This window comes from Salmo salar, chromosome ssa04 (genome assembly GCF_905237065.1).
Source record: "Salmo salar chromosome ssa04, Ssal_v3.1, whole genome shotgun sequence".
In the NCBI taxonomy this organism is placed as follows: Eukaryota; Metazoa; Chordata; class Actinopteri; order Salmoniformes; family Salmonidae; genus Salmo; species Salmo salar.
The window spans coordinates 23,607,885-23,619,600 of NC_059445.1; the positions used below are offsets into that span (position 1 = coordinate 23,607,885).

The 11,716-nt window shown below is 47.9% G+C and overlaps 1 protein-coding gene across 2 annotated transcripts in view; it reads right to left on the reverse strand.

Annotated features, from left to right (window-relative positions):
• The window catches only part of LOC106602667 (neuromedin-K receptor), a 28,116-nt gene extending 17,903 nt beyond the window's left edge, over nucleotides 1-10,213 (reverse strand). For both annotated transcript variants that reach the window (XM_014195422.2, XM_045716675.1), the window contains exon 1: nucleotides 9,503-10,213. In XM_014195422.2, coding sequence (XP_014050897.1) covers nucleotides 9,503-9,870 — 368 coding nt within the window. In that variant the 5' untranslated portion in view covers nucleotides 9,871-10,213. The remainder of the gene's footprint in view (nucleotides 1-9,502) is intronic.
• Between the last annotated feature and the right edge of the window lie 1,503 nt (nucleotides 10,214-11,716).

Here is an 11,716-nt window from a genome sequence, read left to right on the forward strand (position 1 = left end):
CCAGTGATATGTCTCGCTTCCTCTTCCGTCTCCGGTGAAAGGATATTAGGTCAAAGGTCATGGTTGATTTGGTATTTTGTTCCTCCATACACTGCTTGCTTTAGAGGTTAGACTTTTTTTATTTTGAATAGAGCGAACACCATAACTACAGTTAATGCATACAATTTAGTATGCAGGACCCACTGGGCACACACTGGTTGAATCAATGTAATTTCCACATAATGTCAATGAAATTACGTTGAACCAATGTGGAATAGACGTTGAATTGACATCTGTGCCCAGTGGGAAATGTCTTGTTGTACAACTGCATTCTTTATAAGCTCTCATTTACAAAAATATTTGGGGGTGGCTGTGTTTGATCAAATATAAAAGCGACAAAAAAGAGGATGAGATGCGAGTATTGTTTCTGTCTCACTGGAGAGTTCTAAGTATTGTCAAACATTGAGGCCTCCATTTTCCGAATGTGAGTTAAACAAGCTCATCTTGACAAAAGCCAGAGACCAGGTTGAAATACTACGATGTCAAATCAAACAGTAAATAAAATACCAATCTTCTCTGGAGTGGCCACCATTAGGATAGTAATGTGTGTGTGTGTGTCTGTGCCCAATTTCGGATTGCTTTAAAATGCAGTATCTCAGGTACTCAAAACAAAGGATGCCCCATGTGGAGCTAGTTATGTTTGATTGACTCTTTGACTCTTCCCGTTCTATTTTTAATTGGATCCAACAGTGCTGTTTGTTTGGTTTCCAGCAAACAAAGATTCCATTTCCCCAGAATTTACTGCTAGACTGTCAGGTTTCATCCTCAGATCTTACCTTTCCTCTCTGTCTGTCTGCTTGTCTCTATGTGTGTGTGTGTATGTGTTTGTGTGTGTATGTGCGTGCATGAGAGTATACCTGTGCTGTATGTGTGTGTTTGTGCTCTGTCTTTGATTCTGTGTATCAAAGGCCCACAGTAGGCCTATAAGTGGTCAGGTCGTGGTCATGCCCATGCAGGTGCAGATTAACTCCTTTGACTAACTTCAAAGTCAGATGAAAAGAGATGTTGGACTGTAGTCCTACTGTGCAACACAACTTGTAAAGGTATAGAGTTGACCTCCAGACACCTGGGGCCTCATTTATTTCTGTTTTGATGTTAAGGTTATAAAACTGTCATAAATAATGCACTGCGCCAAATTATTAGCAGGCTACCGTTATTTGATTAAATTCTGAAAAAGTGGGACACTTTGCATTTCCGTCTTCTGTAACCTCTTCAGACATCTATCCAACACATGATACATTTTCTGAAATCCTCAGATGCTTCTGTTGAGGTGTGGGCAGAATGTTTTAATCTTTAGCGTTGACTTTTTTAAACAATAAAATGCATGCCTAGCAGTTGCCAAACAATGGCTGCACATTCTGCAAGATCGTATATTGAACAATTTAAAAGTACTTTCTACCTACAGCCCACGCTTCTATGCAAAAGACGAATTGTTGTTCAACATTTTGTTTGTCAATACATGATTGTGTTTCTATCTCCTGCCTTGGTATAGGCTCTGAGATTAAATAGTATATGTCGCGCTCCTATCGCACAGCAATATTGCAGCCTAACGTTACTGTCATAGGCTACTGGTCTATTTACTTTTGAGCATGGTCGGCTATTAAATGAGCGATGAATAAATGGTAGCCTTGTATTTGTTGTATTGTCACAACATCGACGGAAGGTGGCGCCCCTCCTCGCCCGGGCGGCGCTCGGCGGTCGTCGTCGCCGGCCTACTAGCTGCCACCGATCCTCCTTTTTTTTCTGTTGGTCAGGTCTAGCTTAGGTTGCACCTGGTTAGTATTAGTTCATTAGTGGGGGGGGGTATTTAGTCTTTCTGTGTAGGTTTGTTTTTTGTGCGTGATTATTTTTCGTCAGGTTGTACGTCTGGGGTACAGGTGTTTTTTCCCTCTGCCTGTGGGGTTTGTGACAGCTTGTTTTGGGCTGCGCTGTGTTCGGGCTGTTTATTGGGCATTTGTGTGACTTTGCCCTGCCCTACCTGTTTTGGCAAAGTGTGTATTATTTATTAAATACGTGTGTTCACGGACTTGTCTCCTGCGCTTGACTTCAACCCTCCTGCTTCCTTGAGCACTCTGACAGAATCACTCACCACTGATGGAGTCAGCAGGAGCCGCAGCGCCAACCCCGTCCATGGAGGAGAGGGTTGCCCAACACTCCGCCATCCTTCATCGTCTGGGCAACGCCATGGACCAGGTGTTGGCATGCCTGGAGAGTTTGGACAGAAGTGCTCCCACCCCATCTAACGCGGCTGCTCAACAGCCAGTGCCGCCACCAGCGCCAACAGCACCCAGTACCAGTGATGTTAAACTCGCGCCCCCGAGGGAGTACGATGGGACGGCTGCTGGGTGTAAGGGTTTCCTACTCCAGCTGGAGCTATACCTGGCGACCGTCCGTCCCCCTCCCTCGGGAGAGGAGAGTGTCAGCGTCCTCGTCTCGTGACTCACGGGTGGGGCCGTGGCATGGGCCAACGCCATTTGGGACAGTCCGGACTCAGCCAGGGACCACTACCCGGAGTTCACCCACCGCTTCCGTGCAGTGTTCGATCATCCCCGGAGGGTAAAGCGGCGGGTGAGCGATTGTTTCACCTGAGACAGGAGACGAGGAGCGCGCAGGACTTCGCCTTAGAGTTCCGGAACTTGGCGGCTGGAGCGGAATGAGAGGGCCCTGATAGATCACTACCGTTGTAGTTTGAGGGAGGACGTCCGCCGGGAGTTAGCTTGTCTGGACACCACTATCACCCTGGACCAGCTGATTGATCTGTCCATCCGTCTGGACAACCTGCTGGCCGCCCGCGGGTGTCAGAACCGGGCCCTGTTCATTCCACCTCCCAGCCCTCCTGCTCCCACGCCTATGGAGATAGGCTGCAGCAAGGAAGACTGGAGGGGGAGCCCTCTCCTGCACCCAGTGTGGTCGCAGAGGGCACACTGTCGACCGGTGCTGGAGGAGCTCGCCCGGGAGTCCAGAGGGCAGGCAGAGCACTCCGTCAACATCTCAGGTGAGTCAGCACCAACCTCACCCAGAGCCCCCTGTCAGTCATATGTATGTGTTAGTTTCCTTCCCTGAATTTTCCCCTCACTCCCGGCTTAAGGCGTTAGTCGATTCAGGCACGGCGGGGAGTTTTATGGACCGTGGGGTCGCCAGTAAGTTAGGGATTCCCCTGGTTCAGTTAGACCAACCCTTCCCTGTGCACGCCTTAGACAGTCGACCACTAGGGTCAGGGCTGGTCAGGGAGGTCACTGTGCCACTGGTCTTGGTAATGCGGGGGGGGGTCACGAGGAGAGTATCCGTCTCTTTCTCATTGATTCCCCGGCCTTTCCGGTGGTGCTAGGGATGCCCTGGCTAGCCACTCACAACCCTAAGATTTTGTGGAGACAGAGGGCTCTTAAGGGGTGGTCGAAGGAGTGCTCGGGCAGATGCATAGGGGTTTCCATCGGTGCGACGACGGTGGAGAGTCCAGACCAAGTCTCTACCGTGCACATTCCCTCAGAGTATGCCGATTTAGCTATCGCCTTCAGTAAAACAAAGGCGACTCAATTACCACCTCATCGACGAGGAGACTGTGCGATGAACCTCCAGGTGAACGCTGCACTTCCCCGGAGTCACGTGTATCCTCTGTCTCAGGAGGAGACAGTGGCTATGGAGACATAAGTCACTGAGTCCTTGAGGCAGGGACACATTCGGACAACCAAATCACCCGTCTCCTCGAGCTTCTTTTTTGTGAAGAAGAAGGAGGGGGGATTTCGCCCGTGCATTGACTATAGAGGTCTAAATTCCATCACGGTGGGGTTCAGTTACCCGCTACCTCTCATTGCCACGGCGGTGGAGTCATTTCACGGCGCGTGCTTCTTCACGAAATTGGATCTCAGGAGCGCGTACAATTTGGTACGTATCCGAGAGGGGGACGAGTGGAAAACTGCATTTAGTACCACATCTGGCCATTATGAGTACCTCGTCATGCCGTATGGGTTAAAAAAATGCTCCTGCCGTCTTCCAATCCTTTGTGGACGAGATTCTCCGGGACCTGCTAGGTCAGGGTGTGGTGGTATACATCGACGACATTCTGATCTACTCCACCACACGCGCCGCGCATGTGTCTCTGGTGCGCAAAATGCTTGGGCGACTGTTGGAGCACAACCTATACGTCAAAGCTGAGAAATGTGAGTTCTCCAAACAAGCTGTCTCTTTCCTAGGGTATCACATTTCCACATCCGGGGTGGTGATGGAATGTGACTGCATTTCGGCCGTGCGTAATTGGCCGACTCCCACCACGGTGAAGGAGGTGCAGCGGTTCTTGGGGTTTGTCAATTACTACCGGAGGTTTATCCGGGGCTTTGGGCAGGTGGCCGCTCCCATTACCTCACTGATGAAGGGGGGACCGGTGCGGTTGCGGTGGTCGGCGGAGGCGGAGGCGGACAGGGCTTTTAGTCGGCTGAAGGCTCTGTTTACTGATGCTCCAGTGCTGGCGCACCCGGATCCCTCTTTGCCATTCATAGTGGAGGTGGACGTGTCCAAGGCGGGGTTTGGGAGCCGTGCTATCACAGTGCTCGGGCGCGCCTCCGAAGCTTCGCCCCTGTGCTTTCTTCTCTAAGAAGCTGAGTCCGGCGGAGCATAACTATGATGTGGGGGACAGGGAGTTGCTGGCTGTGGTAAGAGCCCTGAAGGTGTGGAGACACTGGCTTGAGGGGGCGCGACACCCTTTTCTCATCTGGACCGACCACCGTAATCTGGAGTACATCCGGGCGGAGAGGAGACTGAACCCTTGTCAAGCCAGGTGGGCGATTTTCTTTACGAGATTTCAGTTTACAATCTCGTATATCCCAGGTTCCCGAAACACTAAGTCTGACGCACTGTCTCGTCTCCATGACACCGAGGAACGGTCCACCGATCCCACTCCCATACTTCCAGCCTCCTGCTTGGTGGCACCGGCAGTCTGGGAGGTGGATGCGGACATCGAGCGGGCGTTACAGGCGGAACCTACTCCCCCTCAAGGTCCCGTGGGTTGTAAGTACGTCCCGCTCTGTGTCCGTGATCAGTTGATCCGGTGGGCGCACAAGTTACCCTCCTCGGGTCACCCAGGGATTGAGCGGACGGTGCGGGGTCTTAGTGGGAAATACTGGTGGCCCACCTTGGTGAAGGATGTGAGGCGCTATGTCTCCTCCTGTTCGGTGTGCGCCCAGTGTAAGGCTCCTAGGCACTTGCCTAGAGGGAAATTACAGCCCCTCCCCGTTCCACAGCGACCATGGTCCCACCTGTCGGTGGATTTTCTCACCGACCTCCCGCTGTCTCAGGGGAATACCACAATCCTCGTCGTTGTGGATCGGTTCTCTAAGTCCTGCCGTCTGTTCCCTTTACCCGGTCTTCCTACGCCCCTGCAGACCACGGAGGCTCTATTCACCCACGTCTTCTGGCACTACGGGGTGCCTGAGGACATCGTCTCTGATCGAGGTCCCCAGTTCACGTCCCGGGTGTGGCGGGCGTTTATGGAGCGACTGGGGGTTTCGGTCAGTTTGACCTCAGGTTTTCACCCCGAGAGTAATGGGCAGGTAGAGAGGATTAATCAGGATGTGGGCAGATTTCTGTGGTCCTACTGCCGGGACCGGCCAGGGGAATGGGCGAGGTTCGTGCCATGGGCCGAGATGGCCTAGAACTCTCTCCGCCACTCCTCTACCAACCTATTGCCTTTTCAGTGTGTGTTGGGTTACCAGCCGGTCCTGGTGCCCTGGCATCAGAGCCAGACGGAGGCCCCTGCGGTAGAGGACTGGGTCCAGCGCTCTAGGGAGACCTGGAACGCCGTTCAGGAATCCCTTGAACGGGCCAGGAGACGACAGAAGGAGAGCGCAGACCGTCGCCGCAGTGAGGCCCCCGTGTTTTCCCCGGGGGAGAGAGTCTGGCTCTCGACCCGGAACCTGCCCCTCCGCCTGCCCTGCCGGAAACTGGGTCCGCGGTTTGTGGGGCCATTTAAAGTCCTGAGGAGAATAAATGAGGTGTGTTACAGGTTACAGCTTCCCTCTTATTATCGTATTAACCCCTCGTTTCATGTGTCTCTCCTCAGGCCGGTGGTAGCTGGTCCACTGCAGGACGCTGAGGTACAGCAGGTCCCTCCGCCCCCCCTGGACATCGGGGGGGGGGGGGCCCGGCGTACACAGTCCGGTCCATCTTGGACTCCAGGCGCCAGGTAAGGGGCCTGCAGTACCTCGTGGACTGGGAGGGGTACTGTCCAGAGGAGAGGTGCTGGGTACCGGTGGAGGACATTTTGGACCCATCGCTGATACGGGAGTTCCACAGCCTCCATCCGGATTGCCCTGCGCCTCGCCCTCCGGGGCGTCCTTGAGGCCGTCGTCGGCGCGCTGTGGGAGCCGCACATCAAGTGGGGGTCCTCGCCCGGGCGGCGCTCGGCGGTCGTCGTCGCCGGCCTACTAGCTGCCACCGATCCTCCTTTTATTTTCTGTTGGTCAGGTCTAGTTTAGGTTGCACCTGTTTAGTATTAGTTCATTAGTGGGGGGGGGTATTTAGTCTTTCTGTGTAGGTTTGTTTTTTGTGCGTGATTATTTTTCGTCAGGTTGTACGTCTGGGGTACAGGTGTTTTTTCCCTCTGCCTGTGGGTTTTGTGACAGCTTGTTTTGGGCTGCGTCCCTATGCTGTGTTCGGGCTGTTTATTGGGCATTTGTGTGACTTTGCCCTGCCCTACCTGTTTTGACTTCAACCCTCCTGCTTCCTTGAGCACTCTGACATGTACAGAGGGAATAAACGAGTTATGTTAGAAAAGTAGAGACATGCCCTTGCTATATGATTATGATTTAGGCCTATATAATTGATGTAAATATAGGCTATTAGGCGAGATGCTGCTATGTAATCTTCTTCCAAAAGGCAAATGCATCTGTTTTATATACGTTTTAGTGTTTTTATTAGCCTACCATTATTATAATTCCTGTGCATCAAACACCTGAATTTTCCTCAAAATAACAATCTTTGCTTGCAAAGAGTTGATCAACCATTAGGTTCTGAGTATGCATGGTCTTAGATACGCATGGAGATACAGTTGAAGTCGGAAGTATACATACACCTTTGCCAAATACATTTAAACTCAGTTTTTCACAATTCCTGATATTTAATCCAAGTAAAAATTCCCTGTCTTAGGTCAGTTAGGATCACCATTTTATTTTAATAATGTGAAATGTCAGAATAGTAGTAGAGAGAATGATTTATTTCAGCTTTAATTTCTTTCATCACATTCCCAGTGGGTCAGAAGTTTACATACACTCAATTAGTATTTGTTAGTATTGCCTTTAAATTGTTTAACTTGGGTCAAACGTTTCGTGTAGCCTTCCACAAGCTTCCCACAATAAGCTGGGTGAATTTTGGCCCATTCCACCTGACAGAGCTGGTGTAACTGAGTCAGGATTGTAGGCCTCCTTGCTTGCACATGCTTTTTCAGTTCTGCCCATACATTTTCTATGGGATTGAGGTCAGGGATTTGTGATGGCAACTCCAATATCTTGACTTTGTTGTCCTTAAGCCATTTTGCCACAACTTTGGAAGTATGCTTGGGGTCATTGTCCATTTGGAAGACCCATTTGCGACCAAGCTTTAACTTCCTGACTGATGTCTTGAGATGTTGCTTCAATATATCCACATAATTTTCCTGCCTCATGATGCCATTTGTTTTGTGAAGTGCACCAGTCCCTCCTGCAGCAAAGCACCCCCACAACATGATGCTGCCACCCCTGTGCTTCTTGGTTGGGATGGTGTTCTTCGGGTTGCAAGTGTCCCCCTTTTTCCTCCAAACATAACGATGGTCATTATGGCCAAACAGTTCTATTTTTGTTTCACCAGACGAGAGGACATTTCTCCAAAAAGTTTGATCTTTGTCCCCATGTGCAGTTGCAAACCGTAGTCTGGCTTTTTTATGGAGGTTTTGGAGCAGTGGCTTCTTCCTTGCTGAGCGGCCTTTCAGATTATGTCGATATAGGACTCGTTTTACTATGGATATAGATACTTTTGTACCGGTTTCCTCCAGCATCTTCACAAGGTCTTTGCTGTTGTTCTGGGATTGATTTGCACTTTTCGCACCAAAGTACATTCATCTCTAGGAGACAGAATGCGTCTCCTTCCTGAGGCGTATGACGGCTGTGTGGTCCCATGGTGTTTATACTTGCGTACTATTGTTTGTACAGATGAACGTGGTACCTTCAGGCGTTTAGAAATTGCTTCCAAGGATGAACCAGACTTTTTCTGAGTTCTACAACTCAAATGATGTCAATTAGCCTATCAGAAGCTTCTAAAGCCATGACATAATTTTCTGTTATTTTCCAAGCTGTTTAAAAGCACAGTCAACTTAGTGTATGTAAACATCTGACCCACTGGAATTGTGATACAGTGAAATAATATGTCTGTAAACAATTGTTGGAAAATAGTATTTTGTCATGCACAAAGTATATGTCCTAACCGACAAGAAATTTGTGGAGTGGTTAAAAAATGAGTTTTAATGACTCCAACCTAAGTGTATGTAAAATTCCGACTTAAACTGTACACACTTTCCCATCAAGTTCAAAATTGATAAATACCAACTTTTATAGGAAAACTGGCACATGCGAGATTTAATCTTTTTCGTCCAAATGCACCTTTGATAAATGAGGCCCTGCGATGTTTTGCCCTGAGAAGAAGCACAGCAGGGTAAATCCAGTGTGCATGTGTGTACACAATTGCTTGCGTTTGCATGTGTGTCTGTGTGTTGGTGTGAGTATAGCTTTCATATAAGCACTCTTGGCACTTACAAGCCATTATTTCACTGCAGGTACTCCAATTTAATTATTTAATCAGAACGTACCCCCACAATGATAGGTTGGCTGCACAGTGGAGCTCATTAGAAGTACTCTGGCTCTTTTATACACCAACTGAGTAATGAAATGCTTGATAAAATCCTCAAGAACCTCAAGTGTTTTCTAATGTTGAATGCATCCCAAATGGAACCCTATTCCCGTTATAGTGCAGTACGTTTGCCCAGCACCCATAGGGCTCAAAAGTAGTGCAATATATAGGGAAAAGGGTGCCATTTGGGATGCAATTTGTGTCACAGGATCTTTATTGGTTAGATTAGTGGATTAAAAGCTACATTCAGTTCATTCTCATTTTGACAGAATGTAAGGAGAGGGTTGGTTTTCCGTGTGTGTTTGTTTGTGTGTTAATAACCTGTATCCATACATAGCATGCATAACAGGCTATAATGATGATGTATGAAAATGATGGCATCTGAGCAACATCAGGTGTCTTGTTATACCATTAGGCCTACCTTTTTCTCATTTGATTTAAGGGTTTTGGTTATAGAATCAGTACATTAGGCTATTATACATGAAACCGGAGTAGCATTAAACAAATAATAACAAATTTAATATAGGCCAATACAAATCAATTCACCAAATGTAATAGAATGTATGAAATTGAAGTTGATGTCTCCAGAGCTCACCTGTCGACTGCTATTGCGCTCATTGAATAGATGCTTGAAAACACTGCTGTGACTGGGAAAAAGTTGTGGAACTTGCAGTATGATTCTCCAAAGTACCAATTGCCGTGAGCAGCATATATGAAATTAATCAACGTGTTGAACGCGGCCATTGAGGCGTCAGAGAAAGCCAAGTTGAGTAAAAAGTAGTTTGTCACGGTCCGCATCCTCTTGTGCGCCAATACGATCCAAATCACTATCAGGTTCCCAAAAACTGCCACGGCGAGCACAAGGCTGTACGCGACCGACCATAGCACGATGCGCCAAGGCGGTTGTACGAACTGATTTGTAAAGGTCCTAGTTGTGTTTGATCCGTTGTTTGCCGCAGCCATTCCTCTAGTCACCCTGACGATATTTACTTGGATTCAATGCCTGGAGGTGGCAGCAGTTGAATTGGCACACACCTTCGCAGCGCACCAAAACGCGAAAGTGCTCTGCTCAATACGGTCACGTTAAGTCCCTCTTCATTTATATTGCTGTTCCCGTCAATTCAGGGACAACGCGTTTGGGAGACAGTCGTAACAAAATGTCTAGTGACAACTCCAATAAATAATTGACACTTGAAGAGCGCGGAACTTCTGATCTATATGATAGAGTACTACTTAAATAGGCTACAGATAATATTCGAACAGTTCTTTGGAAACAGAGATTATCCTTTGTTTTGCTACGCATAAGTGAACGTATCCTAGAGCTCTGAGCAGCAGTAGGATCCAAAGGGATGGACTGCGCTGAGTCGTGCGCTGCGCGTAGGGAATCGATCAGGTGGTGTTCCATTAAATTCTTCAAGTCACACTCCACTCCCCTTTCTAATAACAACCTGTCATTCACTTGAACTGTAGATCATTCAGCTACGCTTTCATACAAATGAGACATAAACATATGGCAAGCATGGAATTTGATGGCGAGTCACTTATAAATGCCTTACATAATCATGATGAACGACAGGCACGCATCAGGCACTGATTAAAGGCCTGCCGCATCTGTTGCCTCCATTGACTGAGTCGTTAATTTCACTCATGGTACATCTCCGTGATCAAAGTATTGAAAATATAAGTTTATTAACTAAGTTTATTAAACAGTCATATTTGATAAATGTGTCTAGTATCTCCAAAATGTGTTGTTTTTACCCTAAATAACTCTCTTAATTCCCACGATCGATTTTCAATAGATGGATCTGCCAAGGCCTTACCACCAAAATGAATACAGTTCCCAATAGGCCTATGTCAACCTTTTCGGGATGGACTGACTCTATGATCCTAATGCACTCATTCAAAACAATCAATTTAACTTTCAAGGTACCAAACCAATATGTATTTTTGAAGCTTCAGCTTTGGAGTTCTTGCTCCATTGTGACTTATTACCTTGTATCTCGTAATAAAAGTTACATTATCTGAAAACTACACAGCCCCCTCGGTATTCAACAGCATCCAAACCACCATGCATCCTCATTTGTGTCACCTAAGCAGCGTGGAAAGGACAGAGGGGCTTCATCCCAAACAGCAGCCTATTCCCATTATAGTGCATAACTTTGGGGGCTCTGGTCAAAAGTGGTGCACTATGGAATAGGGTGCTATTTGGGACACTCACAGGGGCAGGTGGGAAAGTGCCTTTTATCCACTAATCCACATGCTCGGTATAAAAAGTAGAAAAGATGACGCCACACCGATGTTAAGACATTAATGTTCCCGACCACAGGTGTTCGCTGCAGAGGGAGTCATGCCAATTAGGCTTCTCTCTCCCCTTCTCCTGGTGGGTTCCCCTAGCAATTATGCAGGATTACACCTGATGGGTTCCCCTGGCAATTAGGCAGGATTACACCTGATGTGCCCCTTTTAATGAGTTATATAACTGTCTGCGCTCCTTCCTAGCTGGATTACTTATGGGGAGCTGAAAGGGCCATCTTCTGGTGGTGTGGAAATAAAGTGGGGTGACTTGCGCGCACACACACACACACAGACACACGTAGGCGCACACACACACACCGGCCCAACAGAAAAATCTAAGCTATTCTATTGTATAGTATTCTATTACATTCCATTCTCTGAAAGGGAAAGATGGAACAGTTCAAATCTCTCACACATTCCTATACTTTACACAAAAGCCCTAAAAAGGCAATAAAATAAAACTATTAGGATGCACAATGTCGATCTATCCTCTCTTGCCCTCTTTTTCCAATGC